The sequence below is a fragment of the Miniopterus natalensis genome, chromosome 2, assembly GCF_054644295.1.
Source record: "Miniopterus natalensis isolate mMinNat1 chromosome 2, mMinNat1.hap1, whole genome shotgun sequence".
Classification (NCBI taxonomy): Eukaryota; Metazoa; Chordata; class Mammalia; order Chiroptera; family Miniopteridae; genus Miniopterus; species Miniopterus natalensis.
In genome coordinates this window covers 27,472,173-27,496,760 of record NC_142082.1, presented here as the reverse complement: position 1 = coordinate 27,496,760, position 24,588 = coordinate 27,472,173, and the positions used below count along the sequence as shown (strand labels likewise).

Below are 24,588 nucleotides of genomic sequence, written 5' to 3'. Positions count from 1 at the left end.
CTGGGCGGCTTCCTGCCCCAATTATTTTCTAAAATGCCTCCGGCCCAGAAAAGGGACGACAGAAACTCAAGCCCTAAACCGCTGAGACGCCACCGAGTCCCTGTCTACCTGCAGCAACGCCGAGGGGACCGCGCGGGCAGGAGCGAGGCCAACCCCGCACGACAGCGCGACGGCAGCGGGTTTCCGGCGGCGGCGCCCCGGCGGCCCGGATCCCGGAAGTCCGTCCGCCCCACGACTTTGGTTCCGGCGGCGGCGCGGGAGCCCGGAAGTTCGCCCATGGCTGTGGGTCCCGCCCGGCTCGTAGCCCGGGCCTCCCTGCGAGGTAAGATTGGTACGGTCCTTCCTGGCCATGGCCCTTCCGGCGGGGGTCGGGGCTGCGGTCGCCGGTGCAGCCGTGGTCACGCTGCTCTCCGCCGCGCTAGCGCTCTACGGGCCGCCGCTGGACGCAGGTACCTGGCCGCGGGCTGCTAGTCGGACGCGAGGCGCCGGGGGGCGGCGAGGAGCCGAGTGGTGCCCGCGCCCTCGGTGCGGAGGAGCTGGGGGCGGGGGAGGCGAGAGCTTTCAGGGCAGCGGAGCTTTCCGGCCGGACGTGGTGAGAGTAATTGTTGAGTTTGGCTTTTTGTTTTTAGGCACCGTAGGTCCAAATGCTTTGAGAAGAACTGAGGGGTTCCTCAGCTAATGCACCTCACTCACACCAGCCGCAGAGGGGCTTCTGGGCACCAGTTTATTGAGACTTTTTATTCTTAGCTGTCTGTCTTAAATTCACACCCTGTGATTAATTAGCAAGATTTCTTTTTGAATTTGAGGTTTCATTATTAGACTGACTTGCTGAGTTTTACCTAAAAACAGGTGGTGTAGCTCCGTGGCTTCCTATCCTAGCTTTTAAGACGTATCTCCGTTAACTTAAGCATTGCTGTCATGTGCTCCAGGTTAGTTATGGTTCATGTTCATTTAAAGCATGTTTGACACAAAGAAACATCAGTATCACAGCAGGTTGTAAGTGGCAAGTAATTCTAGAAAACAGCCCAGGTTTAAGAAATCTATGTGATTCTCCAGACTTCCTCAGCCACACTTCTTTCAAACAAATAAAAAGCAGGCCGGTTTTACCTGTTCTTCAGACTCAGAATTGTTGTGAAAGCAAAGTTACTTAATAGGATAAATTTTAAGTCACCTCTTGTCAAGGCCTTTTTTTTATCTTTCAGAACTTTGATGTTTATATTTAAGTGTTTCTGTGGGTAATTCCAAACGGTGTATGTCAGTAAACCAGCTAAAACTGAGATTCACTGTGAAGTTCAGGGAAATTTAGTTGACCTTTTTTTTTGGCTCTTTCATTGACAGGTGCTCATCTCAGGTGAACGGGACAGAATGCTAGTGAACAGTGTGGATTTTACTTTGTATTCATACAGTTTAAGTTAAAAAGTGAAAATGCTGTACTTCTCAACAGTGATCCCTGCCTCCCTGCCCCCAAATGGTTTCAGACAGCATTTGAGAAGGATTTTACTTGTCTTTTGGTTGGTGGGGTGAATATTCGGTTAAAGAAAAATGATTTCTTTTGCCTTAAAATGACAGCATTTTTGTAAAATGCTGTCTTCTGCCCAAGGTTATCCATTACTAACAGAAGCATCTTCACAGGTCTGTCTCCCTGGGCCTCACTTTCCTTATTTGTGAAAGAAGGCTACCCTTACTACTAATGAGGCGAGTGAGTCAAGATGCCTTTAATTCAGTGGACATTTATTGAGTGTCTTATTCTGTGCCAGACTCTGTTTGAGGCAATTGAGGGTGGGAGTCCAACATGGAAACACGTAGACCCTTTAAGCCACGGGTAGGAGCTGTGCCACATTCTCTGTAGGCAAAAGATGATAGAGTGGTCTTAGGGATGTTTTGTGTGGGGCTAAATGCTTAATATAAAGTGGTGGTGTCTATGAACATAGGAAACCCAGAACAACACTTGAGTGACTGGTTTGGATTCTATCTTTACAATTTGTAGACTTTTTTTTTTTTTTAAAGCAGCTGTATTTATTGTTTTGGGGAATTTGAAGGAACGACAATTCTCTAGTATTGTTATATTAACCAGTCATATTGTTAAGCTCCATTGTTCAAATTTGAAACAGATGCCTGGCATTTTCATGATTGCATAGATTGTTCACCAGCAGTCAGTGATGCTGACATTAAATCTGATTATAACAGCTCTAGTTGCTTTCATGCAGCTCATCAGGGAGTGCCAGGAAAGAGCATTTCACAGTAACTGTGCATGGCAAAGACTGTGTAGTCTGGGAATTCCGAGTGTGGATGGGTATTTGGGAAGGTGAAAAGTTCAGAGAGTGAGGGAAGTGAAAGTGGAGTTGCTCTGTTAAGTGAGTGCCTCTGCCAACTGGCTCTGAGTCAGGGTGGGAAGCAGTACTGTGGACATCTCACTGGAGCAGAATGTGGCTGATGAGGAAAGACTTTGGCAGCAGAGGATTGATCCTTGCCTGAGCCTAGTTGTGCCTTTTCTTGGCCAAAGGTTTACAGTGATTCTTTTTGAGTTTTAATCCCTTGTTGGTTTGGAAGGTGAAAGGTGTTTGGGTTGACGGTAATTAATATTCTCTTTACATCTCAGGGTCTAAACATTTGATGTCAGTTAAGGAGTCATTTACATCTACTCATTAAAGAAAATCACTTGAATAATTTTGTTGAATAAAAAGTAAAACTCTAAGGGTGTTATTCCAGCTGTTTGTCCTTGTGGAACACCTTCACTTGAACTTATGATCCATGTCCAGTTTTTCTCAGCTGCTGAGATAACTGGAAGGATAAGAATATCGAGTTCCTTGTTTTTAAGAAAGGCCAATTAAAATGAGCTATTTAGAGACAATTCAAAATGCCTTTGAACCCAGTGATATGTTTTATATTTAGAATGCCATTCCTAGGTTATTTAATTAGTATCTAATTCAGTGTTAGAAAGATGACTGGGAAATTAAATGGGGAATAATATTAATGTCAGTGGAAGGTAACAAATGGGAGGTTGCTTTTCCAGTTTGACAGAAGACGTAATAAACTTAAAGGAAGATTGAAATGAACTGTGTAGTCTACTAATTAATTACGCATTAAAAAAACTTTCTGAGACTAAGTAGACTTCAAAATGTCTGGTACATTTAAAAAATAAATGATATATACAATGTGTTAGTGTTGTAATTTCTGAACACCATTTGCTTACAGAAATAAAATAATGAAACCATTGGGTAAAAATCTGTAGCGTTCATATTGAATCAACTTCGGGGAGTATTTTGGTTAATGGGCCATTTTGTTTAACTCTCTGTTCTTTATATATACCATATATTTACTGTCCTGAGGAATTTCATTTTCCTGTTTTTCAGTTTTAAAAAGAGCATTTTCACTGCAGAAAGCACATTCGATAAAAAATATGGAAGATACCTTTCAGTTGGTGAAAAATATTATACCTCCTTTAACTTCTAAGAAGCACAAAGGGCAAGATGGAAGAATAGGCATAGTTGGAGGCTGTCAAGAGTAAGTGACTTGGAAAATGTTAGTATTTAAATGGTTAATCTCTGTTATCTGTCTACCTACTTATCAGCCATCCATTCAATTTTCCATCTGTGTAGGTAGATCCCCAGTAACTATTTCCAAACTTAGTCTGATAGTATGACACAAAACTCTAAGGGGCCCAGATAGAACTGTTCACTGGTGTGTGTTAGGCTAAAGATTTTGCCTTTGGTTGGGAGAGGAGACTGTTTTTTCTTATCTTATACTTTTCTCTATTGGTCACATTTATACCATAAGCATGTATTACTTTTGTAATCAGGATAAAGACACTCTGCATCTGCTTGGTTTACTTCATTAATTTAAAGATATTCCTGAAAGGTATTTATGAAATTGGACAGATCCTAGGTTTTTTTAAGGCCTGTTCTCTCTTCTAGTTTCATATATTCTGGTGCTATGTTGTTTGACACACAATGATTTATAATTTGTCTATGCTTATAAATGATACCTACTGCCTTTGACTTAAATTTGATCTTGGTTAGTATTTCTGTTTCTGCTTACATTCTGTGTGCTCTGCCTAGCCTTATATATTTAATGGTTTATTATCTAGTTGGGTATACTTATTTTAAAGAATATGAAACTAGATTTTATTTCTTTACCCAGTATGACTATTTTTAATACGGGAAATAAACCTGTTAACATATAAGTCTACCTGATGTGCCTTTTTTGGGTTATGTTTACTCTTTATTTTACTTTGTGTTTCCATGTTGATTCATATAGACTGATTTTTTATAAGTGGGTAAGTGAATATATGGTATTCGTTGTACAGATGGGCCATTATTTAACCAAGTCCCTATTGATAGGCAGTTGGTTAACTCTATTCTTTTTTCTAATTAACAATATGTCTGTAGACATCTCTTTACATATATCTCCTTGTGTACCCATCTGGTTATAATCGAGGGATCATTTCCTAGAATTTTTACTAGAGCAGAGTACATAGACATTTTAAATGTTGATAAGCATTGCAAATTGTTCTTCCTTCAAAATTGCATGAGTGTATGCTGCCACCAACAAGCACCTGTTCCCCTTACACCCTGTGGGTATTGGCAGCCTTTGCTCTCTAGTAGGCAGGCTATTTTTTGTTGTTTCAGTGTATTTCTTTTGATAGTGGGGCTTGTGTTCATGTTGTGGGGTACGTGTGTGTGTGTGGTATGTCCTGTCTTTTGGCGTTTCTGGCACATTGGCCCTGCTCTGCAGGAAAGTATCGCATATTTAGAGTGTACTCTGCATTTTCCCCATTTTATTTTTCCTGGGAGAGCAAAACTTTTCATAGCTTGGAACTGACATAAAAGTTACAGTCATTATCTGATGCTCAGTTCAAGGGTTTTTCTTTCTGTGCTTGAAGTGACCTTAAAAGTGGAGTTACAAGCATTCCAGAACAATAGGATGGAAGCCAGAGAGTCTCTTCTGGTGTGACCTGGGTCCCCACGTGTGGCCCTACATCAAGATGACCATTGCTTGTTTTACTGTTGCTCTTGGAGACTGGTCCTGCTCCTCGGGTACTGTCCAGTGTGGGATGCTCTGGCCTGTGATCACCTCAAGCACACTCTTTCCTGGCAGACACCTTCAATAAACTCTCACCATCTTAAACCTTCAGGGTTTTTTCCCCCCCCCAGCATAACATTCCTACCTATCTTCCTTGCTAACAAAGCCCCAGTTTTGTTCAGATGCTGTTGCTTTTTCTTTTACTTGCAGCTGTGTGCATTTCTGATAAATCAGGTACTTTTTATATCTATGTTAAATCTATATCTATTTTTATGTTAATCCAGAGAGAAGTATCATCATTATATTAAGTCATCTCAGCTCTCATACATCTAGTATATTCTTTAATAGGTTTAAAAAGTATCCTCACATGCCCGACTGGGCATGGCTCAGCGTTTCAGCATTGACCTAGGATCTAGGCAATCGGGGTTTGATTCCCCGGTAGGGCACATGCCCCGGTTGCAGGCTCGATCCCCAGTCGGAGGTGTGCAGGAGGTAGCCAATCAATGACTCTCTCATCATTGATGTTTCTCTTTCTCTCTCTCTCCCCCCCTTCTCCTTTCCTCTCTCTGAAATCAGTAAAGATATATTTTTTAAAAAAAGGTATCCTCACAGAATTATTATGTGTTTTATAATGTTAATTCCTAGATGGTTTATGGGTTTTGCTGATACTGTAGATATTATCTATTATTCATGGTATAAAACCTTGCCAAACTATTTTATATTAGGAGATTAATTCTTTAACAGCTTTATTGAGGTCTAATTGATGTACAATTTGATAAGTTTAACATATATAAAACCCTAAAACCATCACCTCAAGCCTTCAGTTTGAACATACCCATTACAGGGAGACCGCAATCACAGAAAGCCAGAATTTACCTCTCCTGACATTGTACAAAGGTCTCAGGTGAAATACTGAGTTTTCTGGTTCTGACCCATGTTTATTGAACATTTACTGAGCATCTACTAGGAGTTGGGCCCTGAGCTAGAGGCTTGATGTCTGTATAGTTTGTTTATAAACCTAGTGTGCTTGCCTCATTCTCAGAAGTTTTTGACTGTAAATATCTTCTTTTTAGGTACACCGGAGCCCCTTATTTTGCAGCAATCTCAGCTCTCAAAGTGGTATGTTTACTTGTATCTTTTTTAGGAAGAGTTGGATTATTTAAATATGATTAAACAAATATTTTCAATAGAAATCTAAATAACATCTTCAGGTCATTATGGGTAAGAGAAACCTTTTTAATGTATCCTAACCTCTTGTGCAGTGATAAAATAACTGGAAACTTTTTTTTTTTTTAATAAAACTTTATTAGAGTTTTATTATGATCCTGGGATACCTTTCAGTCCTAGCTTAAGCAGTTGACATCTTTTGACTTTAGCAGTTAGTTGCTCATGCCTTTTGGTCAAGTCCTAACCACCCAGTTGGCACAGTTACTGTGAAATGTGCTCAGCTCCATGGCTGCATTGCTTCCTATGAGCTTCTAGGTGAGGCAGCCTGAGCTGATCTGGGTTGACCTGCCTCTTCAGTAGCAGCAAACGTCTGCTTTTATTTCCAGGCCTTTTCTTAGGTTATACCTTCTCCTCAGCCTCCTCTCTATAGTTTAACTGCTGCAGTTGGATACATGTTTTTTCTTTTACGGATAGTGCTGTGTAATTTGAATGATTAAACTCCTTGTGTCCTGTGGTGAGTGGCTCTTGCCGAAACCACTTTGGTTGTCTTTTGAGTGAGTCCCACATTAAGTTAACCTCTTGTACTCATTTCTCAGGGTGCAGATTTATCCCATGTGTTCTGTACCCGGGAGGCCGCACCTGTAATCAAGTCGTATAGCCCGGAGCTGATTGTTCACCCCGTTCTGTGAGTGGGGCAGCACATGGGGTCCTTTACTTGCAACAACTCAACTCTCCTTGGTCCTGTGGTGTTTTTACACTGACTCTCAAAGAGCCTCAGTTAAGTAGCTTTTGAGAGTTGGTGGGTAGATTGTTTTAGAAGAAAGGTGAAAACTGAACTGAACTCATTGTCTGTGGTCAGAAGAAGACAGACATACAGTCTGTGTGACAGCATGGGATAAGATCTGAACACCAGGATAGCATGCCCAGGGCTAACCCCTGTGGCTCTGAAATGGTTGGAGGTTCCTAGACCCAGGGGAGTCTGTGGGCCTGCCTGTGACAGTTCACGTATGGCAGTAATGAGGGGCCTATCAGGCAATAACAAAACTGTTCAGTCAGCAGATCTTCCCTGTAGGCCCTGTCCTGGGTTCCATGGGAACAGCATCAAACTGAGCAGACAAAAGCTCCTGCTCTCGTTCCCTAGAACTTCCTTTGAGGGTGAAAATAATCTCCGTTGGTGCTGTCCAGCACTGTGGCTGCTGACCACATATGGCTACTGAACACTTAAAATGTGGCTAGTAGGACTCAGGAACTGTTTTTACTTTAATTTTAAATTTAAAAGCCATGTGTGGCTAGTATCTACTATATTAGGCAACATAGCTCTGGAGATGGACAAACAAGATAATAGTGTGTCAGGGTGATAAGCACCATGGGGAGATGGGAGCAGGAAAGGGGGCACGGTGCTGGCTGTGCATATGGTGCATGTGCAGTGTGTGCAGTTTTTAACGGTGATCATGGACAGTGGCGTGGCACAGCGAGCCCATAAGTGCATGGTGGGGTCCTGCTTGGATCCTGGAACAAGACAAAGACATTGGGGGAAACTGGAAAAATCTGGAAAAATCTGTAGTTTCATTAATAAGCAAATAAATGAAATCTTAAGTAAACCATTCTGCCCTTCTTTTCCTTAACTTAGTGACAGCTCTGATGCCGTTCAGGAAGTGGGAAAGTGGTTGCCCCGACTGCATGCCCTGGTTGTAGGACCTGGCTTAGGTAGAGATGATGCTCTTCTCGAAAATGTCAAGGTAATGTGTAGAATTACTAAACAAACCTCTGCTGATAGACTGGACGCTTAGATCTTGGGAGTTGGGACAGAAACATTTTTCTTGAATTTCTATTGTTTAGTGTTCTGTGTGCCTTGTCATGGAATAATTAAGATGGATAAAACTTAGTTTGGGGGATAGAGGAGGAACTAGGTATAAAGATGGTAATGCCTATGTTTTATTTAAAAATAAAAACCAGACTAAAGGAATCTCTTTTACTTTGGGGGCACTGGCTTTTTCATACTGTAGCATGAAGTCACTGTGGAATCGCCCAGATGTTATATGGGCATCACCCTGACGTTTATACGTTTTACACTGGAGGTGTTGGGAAGTCCCAGCATCCAGACTGAGCAGTGGGCAGGGTTTGGTGTCAGGGTTGAGTTCACCTTCCAGTACGATTCCTGTCTGCTGGGGACCCTGGCAGCTTGCTCAGCCTCCCAGGAGTTATTGAGAGTCACATTTTCTATCGTGCTTTGCACAGCACCTGGTTAGGCAAAGTACACAATATGACAGGGACAGTCGAAGTCACTGTCACAGATGACAAGTAGGAGAAGATATTTCTGAGAGTTATTCTACCAGCTATTTTTGCTGTAAGTTAGACATTTAGATAAATACACAAAGGGTACCTGTTGGTTCTGGCTTTGTGTTGTCAGCTGGCTCCTCTTGAAAGCTCTGTTAGTCTGTTTTTATCACCTGATGCTTTTCCAATGTTTTTGATGTTCTTATTGGGCTAGAAAACTGAGGGCTTCTGACCCCATGGGCCAGTTGGTTTGTGGTTTTGACCTCTGTTCTGTTCCCCGCTCTTCTTTTCAGATAAAATCTGCTCATACCTATAGTCTGGCCAGGCGCCTGATGTTGCAGAGTGGGCATGAGATCCTAGTTACCCTCATATGCGTGTGTGTGTATGTGTGTGTATATATATGTGTGTATATGTTCATTTTTTCATTTATGCTATTTATTATAGAAAATTTATTTCATGCCTGCCTTAATCTGAAAAGATGAAATTTAAAAGGATGAAAATTTCTTGTCCTCAAATAGTTGAAATAGAAATAAATACCAACTAGAACCAGGGGAAGTAAAGATGTAGAACAGCATGTCAGCCCCATGTTCTGTGTGTTCTCTCTGCTCGGCAGTCTTTGACACTCCCAGGGTGTTGCTCTTGGCTGGACACATCTTGGAGACTGCCCCCTGAGATCATCCTGACTTCCACAGGGCCCTGGATGACCTGCCCAGCGCCAGTCCCAGAGAAAGCCATGCAGTATGCCCTGTGTGAGATGGTGCTGTGGCCTCAAGAGGTCGGGAGTGAGCTCCAAATCAGGGAATGTGCCTGGTGCCCTCAGCTGGTGCCTGGCCATGTGCCTGCTAAAAGATTCGAGGCCGTAGGAAACATGATTTAGCATCCTCATGGTCATAAACCAAGAGAGCTCTTTTTGGCTCAGCTTTTGCCTGTTGAATTAAATTCAACAGCAGTTGAAGTGAAAGGAAGATGTAGGTAGCTGTGCGTTAGTTGTACTTTCTTAGCAGTCTGATTGGTAAAGAACATTTTTAAAAGGATGTGTTTTTGTTTTACCAGAATTTAGTGAGAACATGGTACTGTCTGTGACAGATCTTCCAGTTCCAGCCTTTGAGGTGAAAGTTGGGATTTGAAATTGCACTTTCCTCACACCTGTGAGTAATCACTGAGGAGAAATGGAGCCATGAATGGACTTGAGCAATACATTTGTTTTTGGCTTTAAAATTGATAGTAGATACTTATTATTGCCTGTTTTAAAGGCGTTGGTTAAAACGTGTGTATCCTCGGGTACATTTTGCTAAGTGAAATAAGCCAGATGCAGAAAGACATGCTGCATGATGTCAGGTCTGTGTGGAGTCCAAATAGTCGAACTCATAGAGGCAGAGAGTAGAAGGGTAGCTGCCAGGGACTGGGTTTTGGGGACTGGGGAGGTGTTGGTCAAGGTGTCCAAATTTTCACTTAGGCAGGATGAATAAATTCTGATGTAAAAGCATGGTGACTAGAGTCAACAGTGCTGTACTGTATGTTGACATTTACTAAATGTTCTCACCTATGTGAGATGATAGATATGTTAACTTGATTGTGGTGATTATGTCACAATATATATATCAAAACATCAGTTTATACACCTTGAGTTTATTTAATTTTTTGTCAACTACACTTAAGTAAAGCTGGAAAAAAACAAATGTATCCTGAGCTATGCCTGGGAATGGGACTTGGGGATGCCTGCTTGTACTTCTGTGTCTCACACTACTTTGCATTTGCAAGTTTTTCATTTAATGAAAATTCTCCAAACAAAGAAAAGGAGCCTGCTGCCTAGAACTGGAAGCCAGCCAAAGTCTGTGGGGTGCTGGGCTATTGAGCGGTTCTGAACAGAATGCCCTGTGCTTCACTGGGCTCTGGAATGAGAAGCTGTGATGATGGACGCCTGGGGGGCGGGGGTGGGGGCAGCTATTCACTGCTTTCACAAAGAGCTTGCCTAGGGAACCGGAGAGATTAATGAGCCAGCAGTTGTGCATTGGGGTAAATAATCTGAGAGGCTGTCAAATACAATTTAAAAGTAGCTCTAGATGACACATTGTGCAAAGTAGAGGATTTAATTTATGATTCTCCTGGCTCTAAGCCACCTGGTATTAGCATGGGTTGTGCAAGTTTGTCAGGCAGCGCCATTCAGGTCTTTGAAAGTCTTAACCTCTTGCTGAAAAGTAGGAGTTAATCCTGGTTGAGAAGTGCTAAACCCTTTGGTTTCTCCGAGGGGGAGACCTCTCCTGGGGAATTCCCATGTGTAAACAGCGAATCTAGGATGCAGTTGGTATCCTGAGTCAGTGGTGCTAGGCACAGGTCACTTTAGGTCTGGCAGTGCCTCTTCGAAGGATGGTTTGTCTTTTGCAAAGAGGCAAATGAGGGTTCCTGCCTGAATGTAGCCAGAGTGTTTGGTCTCCCAGTGAGCCTCGTGATGATGGGATTCTTGACCTTTTGTTGACCTGCCAGTAAACCTCTAGCCCTACTGGTCATGACAGAATGGAGCTCATGACACACTCTGGTCTCCTCTTTAACCTCATCCTTTAATGTCTTAGTGTCGTTGGTCCTCAAATCGTGGTGGTGTTTCTCATGTAGTTTGGAGATTACACATGCTGCTGGTGCAGATAGGTTTGACTTCCGGTGCCTCTTCAGTAGAGCCTGTTAGGCTGTAGGCTGACCACCATCTGCTGGTCTGTAACTACTCTATGGAGATATCTGTGACCAGGAAGAGACCCACACCTGACACCATGATCTTGGACTTCCGGCCTCCAGAACTATGAGCAATAACTTTGTTGTTTACAAGCCACGTGTCTGTGGAATTTTGTCATAGCAGCCCAGATAGACTAAGACAGCATGGTTTGATCACGATTTGGTTCAAGCCATTCTTTAAGGTTTTTCCAAACAAAACATCAACCGTGTACTCCCTGTCAACACCTGTGATATGCAGGCCCCATGCTTGGGGCTTGCCTATTTATCCCTCCTGATGTCAGATTCCTGACTGGCCTATCCTGGCAGTGTGGCTTCCTGTGCTTGCCCACCTGAGCCATGTCCGGATGTGTTTATCCCTAAAGAGTCCCCATGCAGGGCATTTGGTCCTTTATACCTGAACCCTGGTATTTCTGAGCACTTGCCACACAGGTGATTCATTCCTCAATGAAGGATTTAACACAGAAAATTTAAGATCAGTAATTAGAAATGAAGAACTTATTTTTGAAACAGCTGTTTAAGTGAATGGGAAATGTGCTTGGATTTTACCAGAATACCTCATAAGAATTTTTTCTCCCGTGGGACAAATATGTGTGCTAGGGCCACATAGAACACTGGCCTGGGGTCAGTTATTAGCTGGGGGACCTGAGATAGGCTGTGCAGCTTCATTGACCTTGGGTTTATGTTTTCATTATCATATTCTACTTACTGGATTATTGAGTTTATTTGAATCTGTGAATCGTTTACTAATATTGTGTGCGTTTTATGTGCCAGGCACTTTTCTGGGTACTTTATATTATTAAATTCAATTAGTTCTCACAACAATCCTCTAAGTAGGAATTAGCATTATTTCCATTTTACAAATGTGGAAACTGATACGGAAAGATGATGTCTGGTGCAGGTATCGTATGCCCACAGTCATCCACGTAAGACTAGTGGTATTTATGGCCAGAACTTTCAGGCCAGAATTAATACTTTTGATATTTAAGCTCTGAGGAGCAAATGAGATTGTATGTGTAAAAGCATTTTCAGGGGGCTGTGTAAGGAAATAGCAGTATTTATTTATTTATTTATTTATTTATATCTTTTTATTGATTTCAGAGAGAGGAAGGGAGGGGGGGAGAGAGAAACATCAATGATGAGAGAGTTGTCATTGATTGGCTGCCTCCTGCATGACCCTGACTAGGGATTGAGCCCACAGCCCAGGCATGTGCCCTGACTGGGAATCGAACCGGGATCTCCTGGATCCTAGGTCGATGCTCAACCGCTGAGCCACTCCTGGCCAAGCAGTATGTTTATTTTAATTCTATGGTTGTGTACTCTGCCCCGTGAGTGGCACTGGGGACACAAAACCATAGCTCTGGCAGGGCTATAATAAAGATTTGACTGGTCTTTGTCCCCTGTTCTTAAGAAGGAGCCTCTGAACCTTTAGAATTTTTCAAGAGATAGAAATGGCTCTTTTTCATGGTGGGCCTCTTGGACCACACCTGAATTCATGCTAAAGAGTGGACTCAGTGGGGGCCTTTATGCCAGGAATTTGAGATTAGAGTTGTTGCCACCTCCAGGGAGGGGTGGGAAGGGGGCAGCAGATTGAGTTTAGTCACATGGGCACTGATTCAGTCCTTCATGCAAACATAATATGAGAGACCCCAATAAATTCAGGTGAGCTTCCTAGTTGGTGTACACACAGATGTGCCTGGAGGGGGATGAGTGTGTCCTGACTGATCAGGAGAGGGCCCAGAGCTCCTTGTGGGACCCCATTTGTGTGTCTCCATTTGGCTGGTTCTGACTTATATCCTTTATAAAACTAATTGAAGGTATAGTGTTTTCCCAAGTTTTGTGAGTCATCCTAGCACATTATCAGACCTGAGGGGGTGGTCTGATAATTTTGTAGCCAGTTGATCAGAAGTGCCAGTGGCCTGCGAACCCATGAGCTTCCAGCTGGTGTCTGAAGGGAGGGCAGTCTTGTGGGGCATTGTGCCCTTCACCTGTGAAAGTTCACCTCCTCCAGGTGGTAAGCAGCAGAATTGCACTGCAACAAGTATTCAGGAAAATAGCACAGGAGTGTGGTACCAATGGCACCCTCTTTGAGCAGCCTCTTAGAATATCTACTCTCTGATGAAACCTGTCCAGACCTTTTGTTAATCCCACTTCAGGGACTATATTCCAAAGAGATATATCCTAATTCAGGGGGTGGGATCCTAATTTGTAAACCGCTATGTATGGCGTGACTGTCCATGATCAGACATAACTAAGCCACCTTTGATATATTATTTGCCTGGAATACCATAAGTGTTTAGTTTTTCCCCCTACAACCATATTACAGACAAGGGAACTATACTTAACCAAGGAAAATTATGTCTGATATACTAAAATAAAAAGTAATAATTGATTATAGCAATGTAAAAACATAGTCTGTATCAAGAGGAGTCAGGTGTGAATTTAAGGTGAAAAAAGCTCAAGTTCTCTGTACTTCAAGTTTTTTTCCCCTCTGTGAATTTAAGTTCATAGTAAAAATTATAGTGTGTTTGCTTAAAACAAAACAAACCACTTTGCAGTGTACAAGTTAGAAGGTGGGAAGCAAGGGTGTGCCTCTTGCACTTCCCAGCCCAATCTCCAGAGTTCACATTTCCATTCATTGTTCTGGACTTCTCCCTCTGCATATAAAATAGCAGTCACAGTCATGAGAATTGCTAACATTTCTTGAGCATTTCCAATGTTCCAGCTAATACAAAGCATGCATTATGCTTTCTTCCTTGTCAGCTTCCTCCTCAGTGCCTGCCACATAGCAGACATTTATTAGATTTTTTCTGAATGAATTCATTATCTGGCGTAATCCTGAAAACAACAAAACAACCCTATTAGATATATTTCTATTCTTTTTTTGTTTGTTTACGAAACAGAAACTTATTTCTTACAGTTCTGGAGGCTGGAAATCCAAGAGCAAGATGCCAGCAGATTCAGTGTTGGGTTTGCACTGAATCTTCTTGCTGTGTCATCACACGGTTTAGAAGGAGATGATCTCTCTCATGTCTTTTTTTATTGGGTGACATTGGCTAATAAAATATATAGGTTTCAGGTGTACAATTCTATAACACATCATCTGTATATTGTATTGTCTTTACCACCCCAAGCCATGTCTCCTTCCATCACCATTTATCCCCCTTTACCCTCTTTGCCTCCCCCACACCCCTTTTCCTCTGGTACTGTTGTCTGTATCTGTGAGGTGTTTTTATTTTCTTAATCCCTCCTTCTTTTTCACCCAGCCCCCCAAACCTGCCTCCCCTCTGACAACTGTCATTCTGTTCTCTGTATCTATGGACTTCTGTTCTTATCCTTGTTTTTCTGATGAGGAAATTGAATCCTAGAGAAATGCAATTACATTTTTTAGGTGATCATGTAGGCAGGTAAATTCTTGAGGTTTAACAACTTTATTGAGATGAGATTTTTACATACCATATAATTCACCCATTTAAAGTATACAGTTCGTTGATTTGATATATTCAAAGAGTTGTGCAATGATCCCCATGATCAATTTTAGGATATTTTCATCACCCAAAAAAGAAACCCTATACCCATTAGCAATTACTCCCTGTTCCTCTCAATCTCCTCAGCCCCTGGCAAGCACTAATCTACTTGCTGTTTCTAGAGATTTGCCTGTTCTGGCCCTAGCTGTTGTGACTCAGTTGGTTGGGCATGCTCCCATTAACCGAAAGGTTGCCAGTTCAACTCCCAGGTTGCAGGCTCAGTGCCTGGTAGGGGGCATGCAGGAGGCAGTCGATGTTTCTCACATTGGTGTTCCTCTCTCTCTCTCTCTCTCTCTCTCTCTCTCTTTTTTCCCCTTTCTCTCCCTCCCTCCCTCTCCTCCTCTCCCTTCCTCTCTCAAAATCAATTAAAAAATCTTAAAAATTTTATTTTAAGAATTTGCTTGTTTTGGACCTTTCATGGAAACGCAGTAATATAATTTGTGTCGTTTTGTTCACTCGGCGTAATTTCAAGGTTCACCCATGTTGTAGTGTGTTACTGCTTCATTCCCTTTTTTTTTTAATCCTTACCTGAGGTTACTTTTTCTATTGCGTTTTGAAAGAGAGTGGAAGGGAGGGACGAGAGAGAAACATCAATGTGAGAGAGACACATCAATTGGTTACCTCCCGTACATGCCCTAACTGGGGCCAGGGATTAAGCCTGCAACTGAGATATGTGCTCTTGGCCAGAATTGAACCCTGGACCTTTTAAGTCCTCGGGCCGATGCTCTAACCACTGAGCCAAACTGGCTAGGGCTACCTTACTACCTTTTATTGCTGTTTAGTATTCCATTTTATGAGTAGGCCATATTTTGTTTATCCATTCATCAGTTGATGGACATTTGGGTTGTTTCCACTTTTTGGCTATTGTAAATAATGCTGCTGTGAACATTTGTTTACAAGTTTTTGTGATAACTTTCACATTTTTGAGATGCTGCCAGTGTTTTCCATAGCAGCAGCACCATTTTATATTCCGATCAGCAGCGTATGAGGGTTCTGATTTTTCCATATTCTCTCCAACATTGTTATTGTCCATCTTTTTAATTATAGCTGTCCCAGTAGGTGTGAAGTGGTATTTCATTGTGGGGGTGTGTGTTTTCTCATTGTGGTTTTGGTTTACATTTCCTTGATGGCTAATGATGTTGAGCATTTTTTTTATGTGCCTATTGGCCATTTGTAGATCTTTGAACTATCTATTCATACATATCCTTTCCCCATTTAGAAATTTGCTTGTCTTTTTATAATTGAGTTTTTTAAATCTTTATATTTTCTAAATACAAGTTCTTTATCAGAAATAGACTTTACAAATATTTTCTCTTGTTCTGTGGGTTGTCTTTTCATTTCCTTGATGGTATTATTTGCAGCACAAATTTTTAATTTTGATAAACTGCATTTTATTTTTTGTCATTTGTGCCTTTGGTGTCTTATCTAAGAAGTTTTTTTGGCTTGACTCAAGATTTACTCTTATGTTTTCTTGTAAGAGCTTTATTATTTTAGCTCTTACATTTAGATCTATGGTCCATTTTGAGTTAATTTTGTTTATGGTGTAAGGAAGAGGCCCAATTTTATTCTTTCCCAAGTGGATATCCAGTTGTTCGAGCACCATTTGTTGAAAAGACTCCTCTTTGCTCCAGTGAATTGTCTGGGCATCCTTGTTGAAAATTGGTTGACATAAATGTAAGGGTTTATTTCTGGGCTCTTGTTTCTGTTTCATCGGCCTATACAGCTATCCTTGGGTCAGTACTACCTACACTCTTTGTTACTATAGCTGTGCAGTAAATTTTGAAAGGGGAAGGTGGAGCTCTTGAACTTCTTTCTTTTCAAGGTTGTTCTGGCTGTTTTGGGTCCTGTGCATTTCCATGTGAGTTATTTTAATTATTTATATCATGTAGTTTATATTATCATATTCATTTATATTTATTATGTCATATTAATTTATATTTTATGTTGTAATAGCTAATACTTTTAATATTTCTAGTACTTAGTATTTAATCTTTAATATACTATAATGTATTTAGTCCATTTAGGATATTTTTCTATTATATTCATGATCTTGTGAACATTTCTGTACATACATTTGTCCATCCTTTTAGGTGTTTCTTTAGGGTAAATTTCTACAAGTTCTGTTGCTGAATCAAAGAGCTGTTAGCAATTCACTGTTCCATCAAAAGGCTGACCTTGCCAGGACTCTGCTTTGGGGTGCTGTCATTCCTTCTTACTTCTGCTGTGTCTTACTGGAGACATTGCACTGCTTCTCAGCCGTTCTCCAGCCTTTTTGATTTGGGTGTGGTTTGTTTGTTCCGGTGCCATTCTTCTTTTTGGTTAGACTGTTAACTAGTTGGTAGGTGAAGCTGCAGTTTTGGAGAGTGGTAGTGATGTCCTCAGCCAGTCTTACTTGGAGTTGTCTTGTTATAAGTGTGTACCCTAGGTTCTGACTGCTGCTAATGTTAGACATTGTTGCAAATGCAGTAAACGTTGGCAGGTTTAAATGCACAGTGCACTTCATACAAATCCTTTGATGGAAGCAAATCAGTCCTTAAATGGGGGACTTTGATGCATAATTCTTTGTGGTGCGTTTAACTTGCCAGGAGACCCAAGTGTTTTGTGATGTTACATTATTCAAATACATTTCCCAGTGTTTGAATATTCACTTTAGACTACTGGTTTTTTTTAAAAATACAAAGAGGTGAAGATGTCAGTATTGTGGCCAAACACTGCAACATGAAACCAGAGATTCAGAAATCTTAATTAGCAAAAGCCAAATCAGTTTTAACAGTCAAGCCAACCTGAAGGCAAGCAGAGTATTTTCATTGTTAAAGAAGGAAATAGGCTTCTATGAGGGTATCCTGATACCCTTTTAAGAGGCTTTTAAAAACGCTCCCCCAACGCTCTGACCAGTGTCAGCAAAGTACGACTGAGACTGTTGGGCAGGGCAGCTCATGCTTTGTGGGGTTTCACATTTCATTTTCAGGACTATAACTTTCAATTAAATATAAGTTATTTCTGCTTACCCTATATTTTGTTTTAATGTTTTCTATCAGGTGTATCAGGTAGAGATCATTTTTACATGTCATTGCAATACATAATCTTATACTGTTTCATAATAATAAGCAACCGTATGTTGATTATATATACAGTGGGGCAAAAGTAGGTTTACAGCTGTTCATATGGAAAATAATACAATTAATAAGTAATAATACAAGAATAAACTGTTCTCATACAACTGTAAACCTACTTTTTCAGCCCCCTGTATATAATTTTTTTTTAAGCAAGAAAACCCAAAATCCCTCTGAAACTTTTAGTATAACCGTTTCAGAGAAGTGATTTTATTATTATGGTCACTGGTTATTGTAAAACACATCAAGTGTTATGAAAAAATACATAAAAGCTGATGATTTGGGGAATTGCCAGGACTTCAGATTTCTCATTTCTGAATCCTAAGGATTAGTATCTATTAGAAATTTGGAAACACTAACTTGGGGTCGGCCTTCATGGGCTAGCCTGGGACCTAGTGCTGTGTATAATGTTGCCCCTGGGCTTATGTTTTGAGAGTTACCTGTGTCTGCCTTGCACAGGGACTTTATCAGTTCATTTGGGTCTTTTCTATTTAGGCAATTACTTTATTATTTTCTATCTATTTGTTGATAAGCTGATGTTGAAATTCATCAAGGAACTGCTTGGTTTTCTTTTAATTCCTCAGAGAAGTGATGCCTTGTTGCTCAGCATAGCTTTCTTTTCTCACAGGGCATTTTAGAAGCGTCAAAGGCCAGAGCCATCCCTGTCGTCATTGATGCAGTGAGTGTGGCCTCTCCTCTCTTGTCCCCTCCTCACTGCTGGGTGCCCAAGGCCATGCAATAAATGGGAGTCTTTATTCTGTGCAGGACGGGCTGTGGCTGATCACTCAGCAGCCAACCCTCATCCAAGGCTACCAGAAGGCAGTTCTCACTCCTAACCATGTGGAGTTCAGCAGACTCTATGAAGCTGTGGTGAGTTTGTTGACCACCTGAAAGACAGGGGCAAGCCCTCGTCCTGAGGAGGGGCAAGGGACACGCTCTGTGGTTCTGCACCCACTGGTCCCCATAGGTGCATCTGCAGGGACAGACTTGCAGATGTTGAGTGGATGCATGCATGTTCTATGAGGCATTTTTCACATGCTAACAGTGTTGTGTTGGTTTTTTTCCTTGGTGGTACATGTAATGATGGGACATCTTCCAGTCAGTGCATTTCTGATTGGATGAAAGGCAGGGTGGTGGGCTTGGGCCAGCTGCCCCTCCCGCTGTGTACTCTGGGTGGATAAGTCCATCCCTATCCTATGTTACCTCATTTGTGAAATGTGGATAATGGTAGCATCTGCCTCAGGTATGTGAGGATGAAATGAAATAATATATGTACATTCATGAGTCCTTGCATATCAGGTGCCCCATAAATGTTAGTGCATTATCATTCAAAGTTGAATCCTTTCTGCAAACCTTTAAAATCCCAGCCATGGCTCCAGCTGGTTTGGCTCAGTGGTTAGAGTGTCAGCCCTTGGACTGAAGGGTCTCCGGTTCGATTCCAGCCGAGGGTACATACCTCAGTTACAGGCCTGATCCCTGGCCCTGGTTGGGGTACATGTGGGAGGCAGCCAATCAATGTGTCTCTCTGACATCCATGTTTCTCTCTCTGTCTCTCCCCCTCCTTTCCACTCTCTCTAAAAAAATCAATGGGAAAAAAATACTCTCAGATGAGGATTAACAAAAAATAAAATAAATCCATGAGCAGCATTCCTTACCTTTGCTCTGACAAACTAGGGGATGGGCACAAGAGCAGTATTGCTACCCCGAACCCCTGTGTTGGCATCCACCTGGAGGACTTGCTCCCCATGATCTCCTCGGCCTCTCCAGCTGATGGGTGAAATGTAATGTCTTTGTGTGGGGGCTGTCTTATGCCTGGGGGATTGCCTTAGATATGAGAGCTTGAAGGTCAGGATGGATGGGGGGATGTTTATTGTATCCACATTTGTGGGCTTCTTTCAGGTGTCTAGTGACAACTTTGTCTGTGGTGTCCTATGTTGTAGCTAAGATACCCCGTGGATAGCAGTGATCGCCGTGGAGCTGTGCTGAGACTCAGCCAGGCCCTGGGGAATGTGACCGTGGTCCAGAAAGGGGAGCAGGATGTGATCTCTGATGGCCAATACGGTGAGTGGCCATGGGCTTCAGCCAGTGTGGCCATGCTGGGTACAAGCCCTAGGAAAACCTCATTCACATAGTACAGGTGCATTGTGTCACACACATTCACACATCACATGTGATCACTCATGTCTTACACACACACATCATATGCATCATGTGTTCCACAAACGGACTTCCTGATGAGCTTGTTAACTACAACTTCTTCAAAGTTCATTTTCATTTTTCACTGTTTTGCAGAGGAAAGTGACAGTGGTCATCAATGTTGATCCTGGTTGATACCAGATGCACTGGCTAAAGTTCTCTTAATGATTGATAAATAGCCTAGTGGGAAGGTGGCTGTAACAGCAGGTGGGGCTCCAGAGTTCACACCCTGCCACCTCTGTCTTGCCTGCAACATAAATGAAATTATTTGAATATTTTACTGTATTTGTCCTATTTTATAAAAATGACTGGAAAGTGAAGAAACTCTAGGAGCTGACGTTAGCGATGGGGATTACCAGGTGCTGAATGTGGCAAATCTTCCAGTCACATTCTTTCCACAGGAGCCTGTGGACTGTTGAGTGAGAGCAAGATGAGCTGTCACACTTGCTCATATCTACACAGTGAGGTGTGTAATCAGAGATTGTATAACATCTTTAGCTCCCCAAAAACAGAAAAATCTGATCCGCAGGCAAAAAGTATACCAGTTATTTTAACAGTGAATTTAATACAAAGAACGGTCGCCTAGGTTTAGAGTTGCTGACTAGGTCACAGAAATCAGGTCCAACAAAGAACAGAAGGCATCCTTAGTCACATATGTCTTACTCTCTCACGTGCTGGGCAGGAGAGAGAGTGTTTTCTGAGTGATCCTGAAACCTTTGGGTTCTTTTATTGCTGGAAAGTGCTCTAGACTCTAACCCATTCAGAACATACAACAACCTGTTTCCAAGGTATTTTCTAAAGAAATAGAAATTTCTCATTACACAGAAGTGAAGTCATGAGGATTATCAGCTGAGTCCGTGCAGGGGGTGCTAGCGCTGTGGGCATCTTCTTGAAGGTGGATTCTCTGGAGTGTGAGGTGTCCTGGTGGGCTTGGGTGCCTGCAGGACTGAGGGCCCCTGTGTGCTGTGCATGTTGTTCTCTGACCTCTGTTCCAGCAGATCCCTTGGCAGTTCTGAGTCATGTGTCCACATACCACCATACTGAACAAGTGGTTCTGGGGCAGCCTGACCTCTGCCTGCTTCAGTTTCTTCTCCTGTAAGACAGGCTTCCTTGTTAGGAACAATTGGGGAAGAGCTGTAGATGACCTGGAACATGCCTTGAGCAGAGACGAGCCACTTACTCTAACACCTGTCTCACTTTTGCTCTGCAGTGCTCGAGTGCAACCTGCAGGGCAGTCACCGCAGGTGTGGTGGGCAAGGAGACCTCCTGTCAGGCTTCCTGGGCGCTTTGGTGCACTGGGCACTCCACGCTGGACCTGAGAAAACAAATGGGTATGGCTACATCTTCATCCAGCCTACTTTGAAATTTTTGAACTGTGTAAACTGTTCAAAACTGTTTTAGTAGTTCATACATTTCATAATTAGCCACTTGGAACATTCCAAATGAAATACTGGTGTTACTGTTAAGTGGAAGATATCTCAGGGCAGGGGTTGATCCCCAAATGTTTGCCTGGGGAGCTTCTACTCCCTATGTCTGGACCCCTTTCCATCATTCAATACCAGTGGGCCCCTAGCCTTTAAAGCTCTCCCGTTAACTCTAATATGCAGCCAAGTTTGAGAATACTGTTCTAGGAGGTTCGTTGCATACCTACTGTAAAACAATATTAGAAAATACACAGGAAGAGGTAGAGCTTACCTCGACGCTGTCCCAAAAGGTGAGTTTTCTTTTTTTAAGAGGCAGCAGAATTTTAGGATCTGGGCTTTGGCCCACTTCTGCTTCTAGACAGCTTTGTGAGTGAACTCTGGCAGTTCCCACCCCTCCGTGAGCCTCAGTTTCTCTTCTCTGCACCCTTCATGGTGACAGTGATGGCCACATATGGTGGGGTATGATGTCCCGGGTCTGGAGTGCCCCTCCTGACACCTGGTAAAGCAGCGTTGGGCCTATGAGGTTGCAGCATAGCTGGCAGGCAGGGAGCACCCACCCAAATGGGCCCAAGAGGTGTGTGCACATGGAAAGGAGAGCTATAGCAGGAGCCTGGTAATGGTAGAAGAACCTGCATTCCCAGATCTTGAATATTCCCTCACATCTAAATTCTAACCAACAAGTCCTGGTCTAGTTTTCACCAGGGGAAAACTGCTGTGTTCTAACCTTCCTGTAGGTGAATAGGTATTTTTGATATGCCTTTTATCAGGGAATATCAATGTCAGAGGATTAATGGTTATTTTAACTGTAATAAAGCTGCCTTTTGCCTCAGTGACCCATCAGACTAGAAATTACAAATTTGGGGTCTCAGAGTGGAACCAGGAAGGAAATCAGCGCCTTGATGACTTCAGGCCCCTGATGTCTGACAAAACCGTGGAGGGAGGACTTTCCACCTCCCACAGCTCCTTGCTATAATGCCTCTGCCCTCCAGTTTCAGCCCTCTCCTCGTGGCTGCCTTTGGTGCGTGCTCCCTCACAAGGCAGTGCAGCCACCAAGCCTTCCGGAAGTACGGCCGCTCCACCACCACTACAGACATGATCCCAGAAATTGGACCTGCATTCAGCAGACTCTTCGAAACCTGAGCCAGTGTAAATGGGAAGAAAGTGGGCACCATGATGGGAGAAACTGCATTCATAATGGGAAGTCCATGTCCAGTATGTCCGAATCCTCTGGGAACCAGAGCAGCATGGGCAGCTTGGGTTGATGTAGAGAATTTAAGAATTGGGAATGCAGCAATTTTTGGCTAAGTTAATATGCAGATCGAAATGTTATAATGACACTAACTAAACAAAGTACTCCTGAACTTTTGTTAGCTTCCCAACAATAACAAAAAACTGTAGAATCCTTTGAGAATGAGAAAGTCTTTAACCAGCTCAGCTGAATTAGTGGGGTTGCTCCAAGATCGCAGAGTTCTGTTTTAGTCTCCCTGAGCTTATTTCTTATTCTCTGCCAAGGCACTTTATGTTTCTTTTATTTGTGCAAGAAGTTCCTCTTACTAAGTTCTCTCAAAGGGATCCAGTTGGTCGTTTCCAAATAGCTTTGAGAATAATGACTTTTGTTTTTTTTAATTGAGATCCACCAAAGGATGTGGCATTCATTCTTTAGCTCATTTTTTTTTTTTTAAACAGTGATTATGTTGAAAAGGTTTGGGCAGAAATACTAAGCATTGGTTGTTTTGGTTAATTGGTTAAAGTATTCAGAATAACCAGTGGTCAGTTTGACTTTGGAAATCTTTTTGGAGGCACCATGGGAAAATCAGAGAAGGTAGCTTAATGGGACAATGCACAGGTCGGGACTGTGGAATACCTCATATCTTACTTCCACTTTGCCACGTCTGTGCACACAAGTATGTGTGGTGGCTGACGGGGCCCAGCAGAGTATGTGTGAGTGGGAGGGGTGCCTGTTGTTCCTGATGTGGCCCATTGGTGTGACCTCTTGGGAGGAAGGCTTCAGGATACTGGGTCTGGTGGTAAATAGCATCAAGGGGTCCTGAGGGTACTGAACAGAGAAGAACAGCAGTCCTGGTTTGAAAATGGGTGGGGTAGGTTTGTCCTCAGGAAGATTTAGATTCCATTAAAGAAGTTGATATATCTGAAATTGTCGTGAGATGTTTTATTGTCTTATCTGGTTCACTTTGGTTGTATGGGTGGTTTTCTTAGTGGCTTGAGAATGACTTGTTTTCTGTCGTCATTTCTCCATGGGGTTTGGTTCCTAACATATATCTGAGTGTACTCTTACTGTTTAATGATGCTTTGTACAAGGGCAAGACCTGTGCGGTTCCTTTAAAAGTCTGTCTGCCCGTGATGATTACATGTGGGTGAAGCTCTGTGGTTCAGCTATATCACCCTAAATGGATCCTACTTTCTTTAAACCAGGCATGAATTTTCAAGATTTCTTTAAAAGTATTTACCACTGTTATTTCACATCTAACTCCAGGAGTTTCACTACCTACATGCGAACTTCTCCAGAAAAACTCACGGACAGTTTTTCCTTTAATTAACATCTAAATCCTGGTAACTACTAAAAGGCAGGCCTGGTTTTTTTCCCAATGTAGAGTTTTATATATATTTTTAAACAGCCAAAGCCCATCTTTCAACTTTCCTACGTTGAGGATATTGTCAGGTATTAGGGACATAAACACTTAAAAGCTTGTTTGTCTAATGTGTTTTTCACCAGTGCTTACTGATATTACTACAATAAGTAATTTGCAGAATAAGCCTGAAATGTCACCATTTCTTTACATGGAAAGTAGAATTGAGCAGTCCCAGGAACTGTTCCTGTGTACTTGCTACTAAAGTTGTTGCTCTGATTAAGGACAGACCCCTTTGCTTAAAAGGGGGATAAGAAGTATATCCAGTGGCAGGGCCTGGCACCCTAGCATCTGAGGTCTTCACTCCACCATGCACTAACTGGGTCACTTTTAGCAAGTCAGCTTCCCTGCCGGTCTCCTCGTCTGTAGAAGAGGAGCACCAATGCCTCTGAGAGTCATGACGGTCAGTGACAGTAAACATGGCTGCTGAGCCACACCAAGCTATCTACAACTGCCCAGCATGTGCTTACCTGCTGCCTGAGGCTGCACCCAG

At 42.4% G+C, this 24,588-nt stretch overlaps 1 protein-coding gene across 4 annotated transcripts; it reads left to right on the top strand.

Annotated features, from left to right (window-relative positions):
• The first annotated feature begins 249 nt into the window (after positions 1-249).
• NAXD (NAD(P)HX dehydratase) lies at positions 250-22,670 on the top strand. Of its 4 annotated transcripts, none has more exons than XM_016204148.2 (10): positions 250-322; positions 3,354-3,504; positions 6,096-6,141; positions 6,786-6,874; positions 7,820-7,928; positions 18,456-18,506; positions 18,593-18,697; positions 19,768-19,888; positions 21,234-21,354; positions 22,437-22,670. In XM_016204148.2, the coding sequence occupies exons 1-10, from the start codon at positions 277-279 to the stop codon at positions 22,585-22,587; spliced, it is 990 nt and encodes a 329-aa protein (XP_016059634.1). In that variant the 5' UTR covers positions 250-276; the 3' UTR covers positions 22,588-22,670. The 4 variants fall into 4 exon arrangements, with proteins under 4 accessions (XP_016059634.1, XP_016059633.1, XP_087670354.1 ...); XM_016204147.2 differs by lacking the exon at positions 250-322 and adding an exon at positions 339-449; XM_087814228.1 differs by lacking the exons at positions 250-322; positions 6,786-6,874; positions 7,820-7,928 and adding an exon at positions 339-449.
• The last annotated feature ends 1,918 nt before the right edge of the window (positions 22,671-24,588 follow it).

Bases quoted from the DNA above. Each gene is read 5' to 3' on its own strand.
- NAXD (XM_016204147.2), top strand. From the start codon at position 350: ATGGCCCTTCCGGCGGGGGTCGGGGCTGCGGTCGCCGGTGCAGCCGTG. The intron at 18,507-18,592 runs GTGAGTGTGGCC...TATTCTGTGCAG, and splicing joins TCCCTGTCGTCATTGATGCA to GACGGGCTGTGGCTGATCAC. The intron at 18,698-19,767 runs GTGAGTTTGTTG...CCTATGTTGTAG, and splicing joins GCAGACTCTATGAAGCTGTG to CTAAGATACCCCGTGGATAG.